This window comes from Pagrus pagrus (genome assembly GCF_965226575.1).
Source record: "Pagrus pagrus genome assembly, chromosome: 2".
Classification (NCBI taxonomy): domain Eukaryota; kingdom Metazoa; phylum Chordata; class Actinopteri; order Spariformes; family Sparidae; genus Pagrus; species Pagrus pagrus.
The window spans coordinates 12,223,585-12,244,918 of record NC_140186.1 but is presented as its reverse complement, the minus strand read 5'-3'; the positions used below and the strand labels follow the sequence as shown (position 1 = coordinate 12,244,918).

At 40.3% G+C, this 21,334-nt stretch overlaps 1 protein-coding gene across 4 annotated transcripts in view; it reads left to right on the top strand.

Annotated features, from left to right (window-relative positions):
• Positions 1-21,334, top strand: part of cntln (centlein, centrosomal protein) — an 87,378-nt gene that overhangs the window by 912 nt on the left and 65,132 nt on the right. For 2 of the 4 annotated variants that reach the window (XR_014623435.1, XM_084364634.1), the window contains exons 3-9: positions 3,604-3,692; positions 5,238-5,322; positions 8,933-9,067; positions 10,012-10,191; positions 12,689-12,822; positions 13,615-13,777; positions 14,325-14,558. Coding sequence is in view for 3 of the 4 variants with exons in the window: in XM_084364634.1 (XP_084220760.1) it covers positions 3,604-3,692; positions 5,238-5,322; positions 8,933-9,067; positions 10,012-10,191; positions 12,689-12,822; positions 13,615-13,777; positions 14,325-14,558 (1,020 nt within the window). In the remaining variant the exon portion in view is untranslated. Of the gene's footprint in view, positions 1-3,601; positions 3,693-4,014; positions 4,076-5,237; positions 5,323-8,932; positions 9,068-10,011; positions 10,192-12,688; positions 12,823-13,614; positions 13,778-14,324; positions 14,559-21,334 lie in introns of those variants that run through there. The other 2 variants (XM_084364636.1, XM_084364635.1) reach the window with 2 other exon arrangements.

The following is a 21,334-nucleotide window of genomic DNA, read 5'->3' as shown; positions in this document are numbered from 1 at the left end:
GTTTTAAGTGCTAAGGTGTTTAAGTGTCCCACCATTATTATATCAAATGTCAGAATTTGAGTGGGCATGAAAGCATACGGCAATTACTGTTTGTCTTTTGTCTCCCATTAGTAAAAAACAAAAAAAACAAACAAACAGAAAAAGCTATTATTTTCAAATATTGAAGTTTTTCATGAGCCTGATGAAACAGTGAGTGAAATACTATGCTGTTGTCTGTGTCGGAAAAAGATTCTTGATTGTATAACGTCTTGTGCCGAGCGTGTATGCTCTGCTTCACAAACTGGTGATTCATTTGGTCTGACTACAGGTACATCTTGCAGTCTCCAGCCCTTCCTGCTTCAATGTGTGCAAAACTTTCTTCTTTTTTTCCCCCCACTCTTTTCATTTCGATCAGGCAGTAATTACATCATTTATTAAGTGGGTAGTCCAAAGTATTTCTCATGTTCACTGCCATTGTATTTATTTTTGATCAGATGACTCATCTAATACACATGCTCATTGTGTAACATTATTAATAATAAAATGATTTCTAGGGTGATAACAATGCATGCTGGAAAGTACATCAGTCAGCTGTTTCTGTTTCAATTCCTTATAGTTGTACTCAAAAGGGATAAACTCATGATTACAGTTTTGAAGTGCATGCCTTCCAGTTGAAACTGAGAAGCATATTTATTTTCAGAATGTTCATAATTATTTAAAGGTGAGTTGATATTACTAAGTTGCATAAAGCATATTGTAATTGTGTGGTTGTCACTACTATTCAGCTGCAAAGGTCTAAATAAAGACCATACTACACTTTACTGAATGTTCAGCAAAGACAGTAAACATTGTGCAGCAAATGTCTTCTATGTCCGTCTTCTTTCAGAGTACATTTGAATAAAGTAACCCCCCATTTTTCTTTTTATTCAAATAAATGCAAACATAGTCCAGAAATTGCTCGTGAGCAGACTTGAGAACCTCTCATCTTCACTTTGTGAGCCAGTGATTGAGGGAGGTTGTCCTTGCATACTCACCACCAGGTGGTGCCTAATAACATGAGTGAACTTAACCCAGCATCTCTCACTTTGCATATCCACAGTACCTTGCTGTACAGGTAGGCAGACAGCTCTGGGATTCAGCAGATGATGTGTTACATTGGAGTTTTTATTAGACTATTGATACCACCTCCTGACGCATGTGGCAGGAACATTTGATGTGGTGGTGCTGTTTGGCTGTTAACTGCATGTGTGCCTGTTGCCTTATTTGTGATGTGTATAGAGTTTTAGTTTGACTTTTAAAGGGAACTTTATAGGTTTTCCTCAGAAAAAGAAGTGTGATACAATCATTTCATAATTTACCGGCAGTAAAAAGTGAAACAAATATTTGTATCCCTCAGTTCTTTATTTGACTTTAAAACTTGGTAAGACTCATAAAGCAATTTGTTGGACACTATGTGAAAAAGATCATTATATGTTCTCATTAAATGTGTATAATTAGGGGGTTTGCTCACCTAACAATCCATGAAAAAAATGCTGTGTATCTTTAAAAGTAAAAGTTTAAAAGTTTCTCTTTAAAAGAGAGAAGAAAAAAAAAGATTATTTTTGGGGCATTTATTGCCTTTATCGGATTGTGACAGGTGAAAAGGCAGACAGACGAGGGGCGAGAGAGGGGTATGACATGCAACAGCTGAAATGGAACTGGTGACACTTGCGACTGCGTGGCCATTTGGCATGCAGTGTAACCATTCACCGACCAGGGCGCTCCCATTGTTCAACACTTAGTCACCTAAAATTCATTACAATTTTTGTAGATCGCTCTAAAGTGTGCTGAAAGTATTCCCAGAGCCTAGAAAACTCCCCAGAACAGTTCATGATTATTAAAGGGCTTTTTATTAAGAGCACTGAGCAGGCTGTTGTTTTGACAAACAAATAAGTCAGGTTCATTTGTATTAATATAGCATCACTTTACAATAAAAGTTATCTCATGTTACTTTCAGGTCTAGATACAATTATTTGATTAATGTACAGAGACCCAACATTCCCTTGACAACAGTGGCAAGAAAAAAATAACATCTTTAGACTGAAACACCCATGCTAAAATGTTTCTTTCAGTTGTATTGTACCACCTTTTAGTTTACCGGTGATACTTTGTTCACATCAAACTGACACTCTCTTCTGCCCTTCATTGAACTGACATGGAGGCCATCCTTGGTGGTCTTGTCTCGAGTAGAACATCAGTGATTCTGTCTATCTAATAGGGACCTTTAGTTGTGCAGTGTACCATTTAAATAGTGCCATTTGAATACCATTGATGTCTTAAGTCTCTGGCAAGATGTACTTCAGGACAGCCATTAACTACAAAGAGTCTCATCTGTCGGCCAGCAAATGTTCCTAGTAGACCCTGCTAATTTTATTAATATGTGGCTGGATTCCAGTGGCTGTCTTTGGTATGTTTAGCCCATGGTGTTTCAGTGGCTAGATTCAAGATGAATAATTCAGCGCTCATCAAACACACATTCAATGCATGTTTAAGTACACATACGGCAGAGGAGTACTCTTGATGAGGGTCCTGACTGAACACTTGTCTCTGGAACGGCTAATGGCAGCCAAAGGCCAGTCAGAGGGAGACCACCTATCTCAAGTCAACCACGCTGCTTAATTTATCGCTAGTTGCATTGCAGAGCTGATTTGGTGAGATCTCTATCCCCCTTCGCCCTGCTCCCACTCTGTATACACACACACATACTCTGACACAGAGATGCATACAGAGACAGAGATCTACAGTCCTTCCACTTTATATGTTCAGCTCATGGTCTTATCAAGGTCTGCTTCTGCCATTTTAGTAAATAATTGATTAGACACTTTTGAAAAGGGGGTTAAAATTCATGTACTAATTGGAGACCAGTAGATTCCAGTGGGAGGGATGACTTTTATCTTATGATGATGTGAACATAATTTATCAGATAATTTTATATTAAGTCGATTTGGTATAATTCTGTCTTTTAATGTCAGAAAATGTAGTTTTTAGATGTCCCTCATTAAATGTAATGTAGCTTAAAAATGTTTGAAAAACCAGCGAGACAATTTGAATTGGAAATGTGTCAGGGGCTGGCTGGGTTTTTCCACTTGAAGATGACTGTCTCTGTCATCAGTTTCGAGTTTCTTTGGGGCTAGTTACTTTGGAGCTGTGGTGAAAAACATATCCGGAGCGCAATTGATTAATAAAGAAAATGCAAGCTCGACTGCTGTGTTTTGATTTGGATCCCAGCTCTCCCCAGTCATAAATAGTGCATAATGACAAGTGTCAATGCTTGCTCCCCTTGAGTCGAAGGTCACATCTCAGCGATGAGGATTCCTGCTAAGAGAGGCTCATGATTAGAGAGGGCAGGCCAGATCAAAAACTATTTTGTACAAGATATTTAAATTATTGATCGACTACCCCTTCTGTCGTATGCTAATGTCATTGAGCATCTTATTTAATTTTTTGTTTTTCACTCGGAAAAGCTGAGATGTGCTGTGGCTTTCCTCGCAGGCCCTCGCTGCATTTTGAGACAAATTTATCAAAAGCTATTTATCTCAATTAAGACTAACAGCTGTTGACTCGCTGAATCCTTTATTTTCACAGGCAGACAAGGAGTTTGTGTGGTCCCTATGGAAACGCCTGCAAGTGGCAAATCCAGACTTGACCCAGGCTGTCAGTTTGGTGGTTGAGCGGTGAGTAGATTCATCTTTCAAATTGCTACCTGCGAGGCTCAGTAGCTGAAAATTCCTTTATCTCACAAGTGAAGAGAAATATGTGTGAAAGTCGTTCAAGGGGTGTTTAAGGCACCTTGGCCATTCTACTGGGGTTACGACGGAATCTGGTGCAGATGCTGATTTAAGCCTTCTTATCCCCGGTCTAGCAGTTCAACCATGGAAACCTTTTTAATGAAAACACTCTTCCTCTGCCGCACCCATTCTGGACAGTTGAAACACTCCTGCCAAATACTTGTCTTTATCGGATAAATTGTGAGATTGAATATGACCTCTTTTGCAGGGTGGCTAAGCTGCACCAAACACAGTGGCATGGGAACTTCCAGAGAAGAACAGAGGTTCAGGTCTCTTCACAGTTGGATAAATTAGATATATACCTCCATGATTAGGGAAAAGAAGTGACTTTAAAATATCCTTGATACTGGTATCTGTGTAGTTTGAACTGCTGTTCCAACTGCCACTGAAATAAACATAAAGCTGTGATCAATACTTAAGTTTTAACTTTTTCATTTGAGGATATCTTGAAATAATATGTTCCCTGTCATGGGTGCATATCAGATACTTTTTGAGGTCTGTCAGTTGTAAGTAGACCCTTAATAGGGGTAAAAACAGTGCAGAAGCATGCAGAGAGTTCCTCGGTACCAGTGCCTCTCATTCCTTCTCCACACCCTCTTCAGTTCCTTTATAGCCCCGTAGGAAACCCATCAAAGTATGTTGGTCCGCTGAGACCGGTGGGAGAACATGCACCCAGAGAGTGTATGTGTATTGTATCACCTGATGCGCAGGAGGATATTGACATGGTAATTGTGTCGACTCCAGTCAAGCGCTGGTGCCCACTGGGAACTGCCATTCACCCCTCCCCTCCCCTTCCTGTGTGGATCTTGTAGAGTGATTGGTTGGTTGCTCAGGACATGGTGAACACAGCCCAATATACAAGGAGATGTAGCTGGGGCCAGTCTACGTTCCAGCTCCTCCTGGGACACCAGATACTCATTTTAGTGTCTATCAGGGGAGAGGGCTGATCAGAAGAGGCAAAGAGAGAGAGAAAAGGCCTCGGAGATGGGAGGTGTAGAAGGAGCAAGTGATGAGTGGAGGGAATGGGTGGCCCCTGGTGGCCTAAAGCAGTTGAAACAAACAGGTCCCCAATTGATGCCTTGTTTTTGACTCCCTAAAAGTTCATTATGATAAAAGAGGTGCTAGAAGGCTAGAGAGAAAAGTTTAGTGAAGCAGCAGCAGAGTACAGCAGCTCTTCTTTCATAACTACTTTTTAATCACATTGATAATTCCTTTCTAAAAGTGTAGTTTTCAACAAGTTATATAAAGAGAATAACTACTATAACTACTATACATCCACTGTGTGTCAAAGTTGTAAACCAGCTACAGTAAATAAACATTAATTGACGGCAAAGTGGGCCCTTATGATATCTGTTGATCTATGAGGATATGCTTTTCAGACTGAGACGAGTATGGACATGTGCCTATTTGTTTTCTTTTCTATTGTTACAGAGAGAAGCACAAAGCTGAGATAAAGGACAGAAAAGTTTTGGAGATCCTCCAGTCCAAAGACTATACGATACAGGAGCTGGAACAGGTACAGTACAGTTTGGTCAACCCCCAGAACACCACCACCTGCGAGGAGGTTTAAGGGCATTTTTTCTTTTTAAAAAATGCCAAAATTACACTATTTATCATAGCCAGAAAATGTAAAAATAGAAATAATCGATTTCCAATTTTCAGACAATCTTTAAATAAATCGTGTGAGATAAATGCATCTGTGAGGAAAATAACCAAAACTTAAAAAAATAAAATACTATGCCTAAAATACTATCATCAAAATCACTTTCACTTATCACTGTCTCATCGAAAACTTTGCAAAAATGTACCGTTTGCACTAATCACATCCTATAATAAACTTTGAATTCTACGCTTCATTCAACCAGGTCTGAATCATTGTCTTTATAAAGGCAAAAGGCTATTTTAGAAAACCAAGTAGAAACCTATAATCAGATTATATTCGTAAACTAAAGCTGCTTCTTTACAAAAAGGAACACTGCGTTTGACATTCCTTTATAGACTTCTTCTGCTGTTTGGCCAATAAACAGCTCCAATGGAGAAACTGAATGTTAATGCCTTCCTCAACACCATGGCTAAAGGTCCAAACAGACAGCATTTCTCATTAATTTCTCCCAAACACATTCTCTACACTATATCTCCAGACTAAAGCTTGCTTACATGACATTTTGATTACAAGTATTTCATTTATATCCTTGCTGAATCAGTTTTATTTATTCTTTTTTTTTAAATCTTGCATTACCCTTTTGAAACTTAACAGAATACATCCATATACTACTAAAATGAATAACCAACAGAGTGTAGACCTGTGTTTTCTAACTTAACGCCTCTAGCTCTTTTCTCTCTCTTACCTGCCTTCTTTTACACAACCCCTCGAATAATATTTCTTGATGGTATGATGGCTGATGATAATGACATCACTAATGTAATTTACTCCAAATCATCATCTCTTCACTGAAGCATCTGTCAGTCTCCTTCATTAGCGTCCCTCATCCAGAATCGTGTTCATTCCTAATGAGACTGGCTGTAATGGAGTCATCAGCTTGCCAGTGTTTTTTTACATTATACCCTCCTCAGCCATCTCAACTCTGATCCAGTCGATACAGACGTTATAGCCTTAAAGCATTGGAGCACAGGATATGTGGCTGCGTCAAACTTTATTTTAAAGTAATATCTGGGCCTTCAGTTTGAGGGCAGCGCAGTCTGCCAACATCGTGCACTTTTTACTCAGGTTTCACACAAATGCAAATGAAGTACAGAGTGATTCTGTAAGTTGAAAGTGCTGTCACAGATGTAAAGATGGGCCTTGATTAATTAGATATAGTAAAAAGTTGTAATATATCAGAATTTGCATAAAAATAATGACTGACCAACTTAGAAGCAATTCTCTTCTACTTTATTTGTACGGCACTCTGGAGAGGACAGCAGCGACAGTCCTACAAAAGCTAAGAAAACAGGCTGCTATATTATATGAGAGAATAAATGCACTATAGAACATAATTCTAAGATAAGAATCCAACAGGTTTTAAGCCACTATAGCAATAATATACAGGGCCTGAAAGGAAAAATTGTGGCCTTTTTATTTCGTCTCTGTAAGAAATGCCTGCTGTAGCATATTATGCATGAGAAAAAATTATTTTATTTAGCTGTAAATGCCCCTTTAAAAGGAAAAATGAAATACTATATACCTATTTTTACATTGATGTCTGACCTAGATTTTCCCTGAATTTTGATTTTCTTTTCTGGGCTTTGGTGAACTGAAAATTTCATTGATCTGCAATAATATAACTGTTATTTGTAGCTTAAGCTAACTGCTGGCAGGCGGATAACTCTGCATAGTTACATAAAAGTCCCCCCCCGGTCTGTCAGACATTTAGGTTTAACACTCTCCAGCTAAAGGCCACAGTGCACTCACACTACAAATAGGTAAGTCACAGGGTTACCAGATTTAAGCTGCCTATTTTATTGAGTGATTAATGATATAATTATGCATTAATCATAATCCAAATTAGTTTCAAGGTATGTGTAAAAGTGTAAACCTATTTATGTTTAATCAGCTGATGAGATGAATTTCAAATTGCCTTGCACAGAAAAGCCTCCACAATGTTAATTAATTCTCCAATGTTCATGCTTCTCTTTTCTGTGCGTTTATAAAGTGTCTTTTCCTCTTTAAACTGTCTGTAATGAAACTTACAGGCTATTTGAGAATCTCATTAAGAGTGCTGAGCTCTTTGCTGTGTCATCTGGCCCTCTGACAGTCATCATCTCATCCACATCCCAAATAGTGATTAATTGGTTTTCCTTTTTCCTTTTTTTTTATAGGGATGTGATGGTCCACTGAGTCCACACAGGATCTTACGTTCCTTTTAATATCTCCACTCTCCAACTTTGATAGTGTTTTTTCCTCCCCATTCTTGTTTTTTTTTTTTTAATTCCACCTCTTTCACTGTATTTTCCCTTTCCCTTGCTACTCCTTCCATTTTTGTAACATAATTAGCTTTCATTTTTGAACTGCACTGGGAATTTTCAAATGCTAATCTTTCTGTCCTAGACCTCTTAACTTTGCGGAACCCCCCTTTTTTTCTCTTCTATCAATTGAGCACTACTGGGGTTCAAATTGTTCTTGCCTACCTCATTATCAACGTTTGAATTTATTTTCTGCTCTCCACTATAAATCTCTATTAAAGCCCCTCTGTTCTTAGCACGGCGAGCTAGGAGTAGCGAGGAACGCTAAATCCACTATCTGGATATATCTGAGTGATTTTTCCCTCAACATGGCAATTAATTGCATCCCAGAGCACAGTGTTATTTGAGAGGAGGGTGTAGCCACAGAAGGCTGTGGATTACCAGCCAATGCCAAACCCCAGCTGATGCCGTGTTAAGAGGCCAGCCTCCTCCTACTAAGGCCACAAAGGCTGCCAAAAAACATGAAGGGAACATATACCAGCATCAAAATTGGGTGGTCATTAAAATCATTGCACCATTTCTGCTGTAAATTGATCCTCACGGAGCTCCATGATATTTTGTGACTCACTTTAGATTTTAAACGAGTAATGAGTGTCTGTGGTTGCCTTCTGTTCAGCGCTTTAACAGTTAGTGGATTAACCGATATGTCAGTTGACAGAAAATTAATTGGCAACTGTTTTGATAATCGTTCAGTGGCTTTAAGTAATGGTGCCTGGTTCTTCAATGTGAGAATTTACTGCTTTCCTTTGTCTTAATATTACTTTAAGGTAAATTAATGTTTATATTATAAATGTCATAAACAAGACATTTATAAGTGTGGGCATTTTTCATTGTTGGTGTCTCACACATCTTATAATGAATTGAGAAAATTAAACAATAAACAGTGAAATAATCAGTTATGAAAACAAAACGTTACATGCCTGTCTTTTGTTGCAACTCCCTAAAGGGTAAAAATAACAGATTTTTAATTATATTCATTTTATTTGGAACTTTATTCAATGTTTACAGATGTACAAATACCCTGGAGAGGACACAATAAAGACCCTATTTCCGCTTTGCGTTTTCCAAAACTTAAATGCATAATGTGACCATTGTATCTCTTTTTCTCCCTTTCTTTCTGTGTCACTTTCTGTCTTTTCTCCTGTCCTCGCTGCCTGCCACAGAGGGTTACAGGGCAGCAGCAGGAGATCAACAACTTGCTCCAGAGGAGGACAACAGTGGACGACGACAGTGCCTTATTGAAGAAGGAGCTAACGGCTCTTCATGAACAACTGGTCAATAAGAGTCAGGAACTTAAGGTTGGTGGAACAAATTTTCTGTGGCAGTCCAGGCCTCAGAGTCGAAAAGTCTGTTTTTTTCTGTGTGGCACTGAACACGACAGGTCCCCTGTGGCTGTAGCCACGGGCGTTTGAATCATGTAGAAGAAGAAGAGGATTGTTCAGCGCTCTTGAACACAATCTCTGTGTCTTTGTGCCTTCTCCTCAAGCTTTTCACCCTCGTTCTGTCTCGCCCTTTCTTGCTTTTAGCTTTCTTTCTTGCTACTGATAACAGAATACTTAACAGCTGAAAAGTCTGTGTGTGTGTGTGAGAGAGAGAGAGTGAGTGAGAGAAAGAGATGGAGAGAAAGGAAAGCAGGTTGTTAACTTGCAGATAAATACTTAATGACTGCTTCAGTGGGGGAAAGTGAAAAGTGTGCATGTGATGGTGTGGCTTCTCCCTAATTATCCTTAGATGGGACCCAGCTATGATTAATTGATAAAGGAATGGTCCTTACACAGTCTTGGTGAGGTCTCATGGCGAGAAATTGTGGGGGACAGCATCAAAGGAGACCTAGGTTGAGTCTAATGGGTCTTGCAGCAAGCACCATTCTCATTAGGAGCCTGTCATTAAAGCCGACAGACTGGCCCCTGTACCTGCATGAGCCCAGCTCTTGCGGCACGGCTCGGCTCACACCAGCCAACATCTGGCTGCATGGGCCCAGTCATTCAGCACAGGTGACCTTGGCCAATCAGCGGCCCATGCAGGGGGCTCCCGCAGCAAAGCCGGTCCACTGTTTACATATTCATCTCAGCCTCAACCCCATGGGTTGCTTCTCTTTTTGTATTTCTCCAGCTTTCTTTTTTTTTCATTTTCTCAGTTTGAATCCCTACTTTTTCTATTCCTCTCCTTCCGTCGCCATTGTTTATTTGGCCCTCACGACCCCCCACTCTCCTCCTTACACACACACACCTCTCTCATCCAGGAAATGAAGACGGAGTGTAGGAGGAAAGAGGAGGAGGAGCGGCAGGTGGTGCGGGCTCTAGAGGAGGAGAAAGAGGGATTAACTTCCCGCTGTGCCGCCCTGCGAGCTGACCTGGAGGAGAAAGAGAGGCAGGCCAGCAGCCAACGAGACCAGAGGGATGCCGCCCAGGCCAGAGTCAAGGTGTGAACACGGGGACAAGTCCATTCAGACACATGCACACACACACAAAGTTGTACGGGAAGGGCCCCGTCCTCTAGGTTTCCCTTTCTTCTGCACACCTTGAACTCTCTGATCCCTCATACCCTTTCCTCCACAGCATGTGAATATAAAAAGATCTCTGCAGCAAAGCACACAATTTAAATATGCAGGGACTTTATTCAAAGAAATTATGATTCAACATGGAGGAGACTGATCTTCCTTGGTTGGGGTAAAAAATGAATTAGCTGACCCCACTTGAAAGGAACTTTTGTGAAGTCATTTGCATGTGTGGGTTCAAAAGTTTGTTGTGAGTATTCTGTCATTCATTATCTCCAGATACAAGAAGGTAATTGTCAGAATCTGTCCATCATCATTATGAATCAATACCTCCCATCTCTGTGGACATGAGAAATACAGTGATTAGACAGTGACAGCACTGTTGCTGTTTAAACATTCAACTGATCAAATCACAATCAAAGTCCTTGAAGAGTTCTCAATCACATTTCAACCTGCCGCCTCTCGCCATCCCCTCACAGAAATCAGCTGCCTGCCAATACTAGAGTCTAAGGGCATGGGAGCAGCAGAGGAACCTCACGTTCTTCCTTATAGTCTAATCGTTATGAAACATATCGCTACGCTAGTCAAATGGAGTCAGACAGAAAGTCTTGAATAAGTCAGGGCTGCAGAGTAATTATACTTGGACTGGATGAAGCCCAGCAACTAGCCTATGCACATCCATCACAGCCATTCCACCTGTTCCTCATTTTTTTGTATCATACATTGATTTGAAAGATGGAGATGGAGAATATGTCAGGTGTGCAGTGGATACATCATGGCAATTTGTTTGACATGGCAAAGATTTGTTCAGGAATTTATCATTTAATCTGGTGCATGCGCAGATAACGTATTCTATTTTTCTTTAACTCAACAGGCGTAGGACAAAATAAAGGAAACACCTGATAGAGCTAATACAAAGTTAGTGATCCTACTTATTACGTTCATTTAAATACTTAAGAAAGTACCTGCTTGCGAGCGAGAAACGTTGTAGGCCAACTCTTATATTTCACAAGCAGGGTTCCAAAAAACAAACAGTAAATCTCTGAAGGCTATCTGCCTAAGTGGTAGTAGGTTAACGCCCAGGCGCGCAACCTCTATCTTCTCTTCTGTCTGTCAAAGTCTGAACAGGGACTTTATGGTGCTTTCAGGTTCACCTCGTAAACTCTGAAATCTTCACTCGAATGGCCATGAAGGTTGTTCAAAACAGGAAAGATTTTTTCAACTGTGTCTTGATCTGTAATTAGTGTCTTGTTCTTTCACTGCAGCATTTTTAATAAATGCCAATATCATAGCATTATCCCATTCATTTCTACATAGGCAGGTTTTTAAAATTCTCTATGCCTCTGTGATATTTTTCAGGTTGTTTTGCTGAAGCATTTCTAAATAATTAAAAACTAAATTCATACCTAATATGCATTTTGACCAGAATTTTTTTTTATTTTTCATTGTTGTTTATTTTTTCATCTGCTAGTTTCCTTGGCCAGTAAGTCAAAGGGTTAAATACGGACCCTCCTCCCCAGGCTACCTGACATAATGAATCCCAATTTAACTCAATTTAAGCCCCTCCCCCATCTTCAGACACCAAACAAACTTAACTGCTGTTAACTGAACAAACTGTTTTATTAATCAACGTGTTATAGCACCTTTTCATGTCCTTTCTTGTAATTGCCAATGACTAATTAATTTCACATATAGTTAATTCCTGCCCAGTGAGACACACTTACATTTGAATTGTCAACATTTGGAGACCTTTGTGTGTTTGATGCCATGCAATCTGCCTTTCTCTACAGGTTTCTTCTTATTAAATAAAAGCTGTCACTGACACCTTGTCTGCACCTTCTGCAAGGTGAAAGCAGCACAATAGCAGCAGCCACAGCCCCATGTCAGTCTCTGCGCTGGATCTGTTCAGCCACAGTGCTGCCAGCACTCAGAAGTGTTTTGACAGTACTTACAGCCCAATGTACTATCAACGTAATTGTATGTCAAAGAAAGTAGATTTGGAGTCTAAAAGGATGCTTTACGTTGTGTTAGCTGTTACGCAGCTCGTGTAGACAGCTGTGTGGAATTAAAGTGAAGAGTATCTGTTGTCTCAGATGGAGATGAGATGGACAACTGAGAAAAAAAAGTAACAGCTAGAGGTCGTTTGGTGTCCAACATTAACACTTGTGAGATTAAACATTTCTGATCCCAGTGCAAAAGTGTAGCCTCACTCATCTGCAGTGAATCGAGGACTAGGCCATGTAAACGCAGCACAAACACCTTTCTTTATTTTATATTAAAGTGCCTCTTACGTCATCATCAGTGCTCTTATTATTTTTCAGTGTTTTCAGGCAGACTATATTGTAAAAAGCCTTTCAACTTTCAGATTGTTCCTTTTTTTTTTCTGAACATGCATAAATGTGTTGTTACTCTTCTACACCAGAAGTTGGAGGAGGAGCTACACAACACCTGGCAAGAGTTGTCGAGCTTGCAGGGCCATAGTAGCAGTCTGGCTGCCCAGCTTTCTTCCAAAGAGAGGGAGATGGCAGCAAAAGAAACCCAACTCAGTCAACTTCGGTGAGCCCGACCAATGAAAGCATTGCCCAGACACCTCAGTGCCTGCACCCATAACTTCATAAGTAGAATTTTGGGATCATTTCATAATTTAAAGGAAGTATTCATGCGTACATATCCCCTCACGTGCGTCAGTGTGTGCAGCAGTATATTGCTCTCTATGCAGTGAGGCTTGTGGGTGACACAGGTTTCTTCCACTCCAGCTCACCTAAAGCCACTTGATAAGCCCTGCATAGTGGATGTGCTTTAAAAGAGGGAGAAAAGGGAAACGGGGCAGGCTTTGGCTAAGCTTTAGTCGATATGATAAAAAACTGTGAGAACCGTAGGAGTCTTAGTGGTAATCTCAACCTTTTTTAACTACTTTTCTGTTTTAATGCCAGAGGCACTCTGACGTGTCAGTCACACTGGGGCCCGAGACCATTCTTAAGGTTTTAGCTAGGTGATTAAAGATGTCCTTATAAGTTAGAGGAGCACTTTGTGGTAATTCCATGGGACACAGCACAAATGCCAGAAATACATTTTGATGCTGATATACTAAAGGAAGATGCAATACACTTAGTAGTATAAGTGTTTATTTGTATCAGTGAATTACTCCTATATTAAATTGTACACACATTTAATTGAATCATTATTAAATACAAGAACAGCGATAATTCAACATTCTGATTTAATTTTAATTGAGAGATGAGGTGAGATAATGCAAAATACTTCTATTGTACATCTACATACAATATTTTAACATGAACAGTCACAGCGCATATATGAATTAATATAATATGTTGCCTGTGTGTGTAGGCGTGACTGTGCAGAAGTGCAGACCCTGTACAGACAGAGTACAGAACACGCAGCAGAGCAGAGCCATCTGATCAAGCAGCTGGAAGGACTCAACCTAGACACACAGAAAGTCCTGAGGAACCAAGAAGAAGCACATACTGCTGACACCACTTCCTATCAGAGGGTACCACTCACACACACACTCACACACACACACACACATGCGCGCCAAACCTCAAACTCATTATTATTACCACTTTGTTGCACTCCACTCAGGCCTCACCCGCTGGGGTGATTTATTTCCAAGCTAGCTGTAACCTACAATTATTTGACTAGTGCCAGAAAAGAAGGACTTTTCTCACTGTATCCTGTTACTGTGAATGGGTTCTTCTCAGCCTACCATCCCTCTCTCCTATGACTGTACCACTGTCATACAGAGCACTACACAGAGAGTAGCACTACATTTAAATTATTAGTCATAAGACATAAACATTCAAATTGTTTTTATCATTTTCTTTTTTCTCATCCTTACTTATATGATCATAGCATATGTCTTTCCCTTTACTATGACAGTAAGAAAACATCCCCATTTTAAAACATGTTAGTCTTCATGTCACTCACTCTCATATTCTTCCATTTGACATCCCCTCTCGAGGTTGTCTTAACCCATTCCCTCTTCATCTCCCCTCCTGCCCCCACTACTTTTCCAACATTTTTGTGTTTGCTGACAGCTGTACAAGGAGTTGAGTCAGTGCTACCAGGCTGTCACGTCTAGTGAGGCCAACCTCCGCCAGAGTCACCAGGAGCTCAACAACTTACTGGCCCAGAAAGACCAACACATCCTTCAACTCCAGGCCCAGCTACAACAGCAACAGCAGCAGCAGCAGGAACAAATACGACTGCAGCAGCAACAGGGTCAGCATACGGGCCTTTACCCCTCACCAAACAGACAAACCAACTTAAAGGTAAAAATAACCATTCTCATTCTTAACCACCTTCCCAACAGAGGCCCTCTCTTTTTAAAGTTTATCAAGTGCATTGCAGTTCTAAGAAGAAAGAAGTAGTTTTCTATGATGTGTGCTTGTTGAACTTTGATATGCGTTTGTGTGGGTATGGACAGCGAAATAGGTATGCTTATGATTCCCTGAATAATGTATGCTTTTACTTATATAATAATAAACTCATTATATTATGATACATCTCTCAATCGATCACCTGCCTAGTGTCTATACAGCAATGTGTAGGTTGATTAGTAGGCACAGTAATAACTGACAAGCCCCATCATGGCCTGCGGTGGTGGTCTTTAACTGAGAATCACTCTCTTAATATCGCTCTACTTCACCCTTGATCTATCCGTCTCCCTTTGCACCAGTGTCTTTCATGTCAGCTATCTGATCTTCACTGGCGCTCTGTCTTGGGCACGCATGCACTCTCTGACTTACTTAGTTTATCTTCTTTCCATCCTCCCACCCAGGTAACTGGAAGTCCTTTTAACACACTCCAGTCAGATAGCAAAGATATATAAGAGGTGAAGAGAGGCGATTTAATTGGAGTCCAGAAACGTTCTTGTAGATGATGTTGGAGTTTTACTTTACATCTGTCAGTCAGCAGGGGTTTGGCTTTTAGCTCACTACCTTTGAATTGTCACCCCAAGGCAATAGAGGCTGTAGTATAAAGTTAAGGCTGCAGCCACTTTATAAGTGGCCTTTAACAACTCCTAATGATGTGGTGATGGGTGATTCTTGGACCACACAGTGTCAAAGACCTGGTCGAGAATAGTAACGTGTATCTATAACTTGCACCCTTCGGCCACAAAGCCTCATTCCATCAACATTGTAGTGCACTACACTTGTTATTATAATAAGTCTCTCAGTCTGTTCTGCAGTTTGACTTTTGCTTCAGTTTAAACTAAATACATCCTGTTGCAGATTGCAGCGGAAGGTACTATTTTTGCAGCAGTTGAGTAATTTCTCTGCCTCTGCTGACTGTAATTGTTTAATTTGATTGGTCGATGTTTTCTGACAGTGCTGCCCCCAGACTGTGGAAGTTAAAAGATATCGGCTCAAATGTTAAGTGAGTTACAATCGCCCCGTCTCACTTAACCCTGTTAATTTAACCAGCGGTGAAATATAAATGGATCATTTAGTCGGTAATTAAATACAGTACTGCAGTGTTCCCCCAGTAATTAATACTACATTTAGAGAAGATGCAGTTAGTGCTGTGTGTGTGTAGTGTGTGGGCATGCATGTGTGCGCACATGCACGTATGAACACTATGTACGAGTGTGTTTATTTGATCACACTGAACATGCACTCTACCCCGTGTTTTCCGCACCCGGATCAGAATGAAAAACCTGATCACACATTTCCAGCGCTGAAATGTAATTACAAAAGTAGCGTGTATATCACCTATGCTGAGAATTGATATTAACTTTTGTTTACCGAACACATGTAGCTGCTGTCTGGCTGATTTGTTTCTTTAACTTTTCTTACCTACTGACATCAAAGTGAACAGATCAGGTATCCCAAGGTATAGCACTCAGTCAGGAGGGCTTTCTGTTTCCCACTCTGTAATTTCACTGACAGGTTGTGCGTATGTGTGTACGCATGTGTCTGCGTGGGTGCGTGTTTGACTAAAGGTGTGTGTATTCGAGCACATAATCGCAAATTCTGTAACAACTTCCTCCCGAACACCTGTTAAATTCTAATGCTCAGGTTGTTAAGGCAGATTTGATTTTAATTTTAAATGTTTTGGTGGAAGTTACCATTGGAGGTGATCAAAGTGCTGATCGCAACGGGAGCACAGGGGGGAGACGCAGCGCTCATTTGAATATGGACCAGAGCGACGGCTTTGAACACCCCTCCCGCAGTGGTTTTGAGAGGGGGAGCAGGGATAAAGGGGGAGGGTGGGTGAGAGGAATAACACCCATTGTGTGTTATACTTCCATGCTGTGCACTAAGATTGACTGTCTGTTCTCTCCTGTCTTATGTCAAGTTAACTCTTTACAGGAGGCTTATCAAGACTTTACGAAGGCTTAAAGATGAACAATGTATGGAGTAACCAAACGGTTTTGCCCTGCTGTCAGTTAATGAGTTATGCTGTGTTTTTTGGACACTATTAACTCCTATATCATTAACCTGCAGCACTAGGTTAAAAAATTATGGTTACATACATTTTTTAAAAAACAGATATAAAAACATAATTCTTGTTCCTACATTAGTTCTTAATCGACAACCATTTTTATCATAGATTAATTTGTTAATTGTTTTCATCATGTTTTGTAAAAGAATTAAAAAAAACAATTGGTTTTGTCTGTTTAATGCCCATCAAAGGGTAGGAACGCTTCCTGAGGCCAAATAGAATTTGTTTACGTTTCTCTTTGGATAAGGACGCACATGGACATCATAGAAATGTGAGTGCCGTGGAGTTTTATTGGGATTTTTAAAATGTTCGGTTTGATTTAGGGCGACTCGATTATGGCAAAAATCAAAATCACAATTATTTTGGACAACACTGAGATCATGATTATTTAACATGATTCATTACTGACTTTGGAAACAGCAGATATTTACTTAAGTTTCAAAAAACTTCTCATTTCCTTAATTTTTAGAAGAAAAAATAGAAGAAAATAGATGAAAATAAAAAGTATTTACAGCAGCCTTTTATATGGTTCTATCTCTGTGATATATCTGAGTTTCTTCTAACGCATTCAGTATTCAACGTGCTTTACGACCAGCGTTACACTGTCATCACTGGTCATATAATGCACACATAGTTCTCACTGTGGAGAGCCAATACGTGCACTGCAAGCTGTCATGCGCTTTCTTCTAATAGAAGAAAAAACAAAGGCATCATTAAAAAACGAAATGTAGAACAATAATGTTTTATCTTGAATATTGTTTTGATTAATCTATGGAAGCCAAATTTGTAATTAAAAAAATAAAATTTGATCCATTGACCAGTCCTAGGTTAAATTCATTTTTTACCAAAAAAGTAGCAAATTGTCATATTAAAGAAGCTGGAACCAAAAGTGTGTGTGTTCAGCTTTTGCGTCATAGCTTAAACGATTAATCAGTTTAAGCTAATACGATGAGTCAGTTTAAACTATGATGTCTCAAATCGACTAGATTGTTTCAGCACTACTTGAGTTGTATTTTCAGGAGGGTTTTGTATTATGTTTGTGTTTCAGTTTGTGTCTGTGTGTGTGTGTACTGTAAAACAGTGAGACATCTCCATAATGTCAGACTGGAAATGGCCCCATGCCCTGATCTTTTAGCTGTAGGGCCTGGCCGATCATCAGGCACCTGGGTGACCCCCACGCACAAGGTGATGCAGTCAGAACAAAATGCCAGGGTTGGGGAGGTTTGGGTTGCCAGGTTGGGTGGTCACCATCGCAATCTAGATGCAGGGAAGAGCCCTCATTAGTGGACGAAAAACTAGCTAGAGTGAACGTTTAATCATTTACAACTATCTCCCTAACTGCATCATTGTGTTTATAGCAGTCTAGTGTTTGGCTATTGTCAGAGCTGTGCTGTGATTAAAGACCAACATTAGAATCCATAGCAGACCTCAGGCTTTCTGGAACCACAGTAAATGAGTGGTAAGTTGTTAATTGTGTGGGCAGTCATTCAAAGCACTGGTTATTCTCTCATCAGCATTGGAAAGGAGAAATTAGGCAAGTTCATTCACTCCAGAAAAGTTTCATAAATTTAAGAGAAAATTATAAAAACATTTACTGAAACTTTTTCAATGTAAAATAGGGCATTTTCCACAGAGGGCGTTTTAACATGTCACAGTAGGAAAAGCACGGGTGTAGATTATAAAATTACTGGTAGCTGAATTCCATTTTGCTGCTTTAGTTTCAGGGTCCTGGTAATGTGCATGCTGGCTCACTGTCACACTGGGACCCTTGAATAGAACAGAGCCATCATGATGTTATTAGTAACACATGTGCCTTTCCAACAATGACAAGTCCAAATCTATTCAGTGAAAAGACTTGTTTTCACACTATTAAATACAGTAGTTCTCATAGATATAATATCTTATTATGGCCAAGTCATCCCACATACCACAGCTGTCCGCCAAAGAATGGAGGAATCATGCGCTTGCTTCATCATCTCATAGTGTCACTCAGACCAAATCAGGCCTTGCAGGGAAAACGCCAGTCCTCCCATGCATTTTAAGTGTGGGTTGGTGCATTTAGGCTCAGGCTGCGGCGGTGCAAAGACTGCAGTGTTTGCAGGAAAAAAACACAGAAGCCGTGCGGCAAAAAGTTAAAACAGAATCAAGTTCTGGAGAAATGCAACCCAATGTTACAGAGCGGTGATCAGTCACATAAACCAACAATTGGTCAACACAGTATTGTAGCTCATGCTGTTTACGCAAAAAATATAGAAATGACATTATAAATATGTGCTATTAAAATAATACTTTTACGTAAAGGTTTTTCATATTTTCTTATAAGTGCTGGTTGGCATGACACATTTGGTGTCAGGGTGAAACAGATACCGTCATATAGGCCAAAAAATGACACACGCTCACATATTCAGCGATTCCTCCAGATTTCTCACTGTTTCTATTGTGCTTTAAACAACATTGTGCTAGAGGGAGACAGCACCAGTACGGGAGGATAGATACTCTGCAAACCTGTTGCGGATGGAGAAAGAGTTACTGTTTCTGAAGCTGTGAGCCGCTATCCAGGCGGAGGTCCAAACAAATGATACAGTCCCAGTTGTGTGTCCCCACACTGCCTTATAACCCCTCACAAATCGCTGTCACGTCTGATTTTGTCTGAATTCAGCCTCACAGGCATAGTTACTTGGTTGTATCATGCAATACACAAATGTTGTTAACATGTTGAAGTCCCTCATTTGAGTTTTATAGACTAAACCTTAAGCACGGAAGTAACATTTCCCGAGATGCCCACGCTTTTTTCCCTTCTTATTTTTTTTTTTTTATAAATTGAAAGAAGCCCACATGGTGCATCTCCCTCAGCTTGTTGAGATGGTTTTTAACATCTGCTTCTGGCTTGTTATTTATGTTAGCCAATCTAAACGCTTTTAGATGTATAATTAAAGTGCTAGTTACACACACACATACGCGTGTAAATACACCCACCTCTTTGCCGGGTCACGTTTTGCTTAGGTGAGGTGCTTCTTTTGATCATCATCATCATTAATAACAACCATCAAGTGAAAACGATGAATTGCTACAAAGAAACACTGAAATGATTTTTTCAACCAAGACATCAACAAACAGAATAGAGTCAGCCAGAGGGTTTTCTTGTGTATTTTTTTATGTACTGTATATAACTCCGCTTTTTACTTTTTATGACCTTTTCAGTGCATCTTAGAACAGTGAAAGGATAGAGGGTGCTTTTAATCTTTCTCTGCTGATGTTCAGGCGAATGTGTAGGAAAGCTTGTGTAAGTCATATATTTTTGGATTCTCTTTGACGTGGGTCTTGTTTCGATTCTGCTCTTCAGTCCTTTAGCTTAACTGTCAAGGCCTCTCTTAGTGTATGTTGAAATGTTATCCTTAACATATGAAAATAAACAAGGTTAAACTTTGAAATAATGCTTAAAAATGTTAGATGGATGAATATTTTATGGCATATCCTGCTATTTTTGTCAACCACTTATCATGTGTATGCTGAGTATGTTATCAGTGAATACTGTTGTCATCATGAGTTTGTGTATGAGCGTGTGTTTGGAGCCGGGCCACGTCCAGGGCCAGAGACATACTAATGACATGGACTCCAGTGGTGTGTTTTACCAGCTCAACTGCTCTCATTAGATGAGAACCTCTGTGCAGCACAGCTCGCCTCATTAATGAAGCACAGCCATGTGCCGCTGCAGATACTTGCGCCCGCTCGTTCAAGCACATACACTCGGGTCAAACAGACTGTGTGGGAGGACTCAGGGCTGTGTACACGCACACGAAAACATACACGCACCCTACATCCTACTCACTGCGCGCTGTCCTTCTATAAAGTCCCTCTTTACTGCACTGCCAGTTAGTACACGCTCATACATATATGCACACACACTCAGACACACACACTCTTTGAAGAATCACCATCCTGAATACAAAGTGCACCTGGCCTGGTGGGGGGCCACGCACCTTCCTGCCCTGACTTCTGAAGCCTATCCAATCACTTTCACAAATGCTGTCCCTCCACAGAATGTGATTGTATGAGCATGTGTTTGCGTATGCATGTAGTCGTGTGTGTGTTTGTGTCTGTGTGTGTGTGGCAGAGCCCCTCCTGATTATAGCTGCTACATAATTAACAGTGATCAGATTTGTTTTGTGGCATAAATGGTGCATGTGTAGAACATTAGGCCTGGCAAGTCTCATTTCACATTCAGCTCAAGGGCTCGGCAGCAGACGGGTCACGAGCTTCAGGGAGCACAATCACAAGCCTCCCTCCATATGGTCCTGCCTGCCGCATCCTCACCAGCGAGGGCTGTGAGTGCCAGACAAGTTCCCCCAAGAACCTAATCGTGTTCAGTAATTACCAAGACCGGCTTTTCTCTTTTTTTTCCCCCTCCCTCCCTCAGCCTCCCCCTCTATCTCTTGCTCTTTTTTTTCCCCCTGCACCTGCATGCTCTCTTCTTCCCTTTCAATCTCATGCTCTCTCCCTGTCTATTGCTTTCAATAAGCTGCTTGTAATATGTTTATTTTTTCTCTTTTACATCTTTGCTCCTTTACTGTCTCACAGTTTCCCAGTTTTTCTGTTTTGT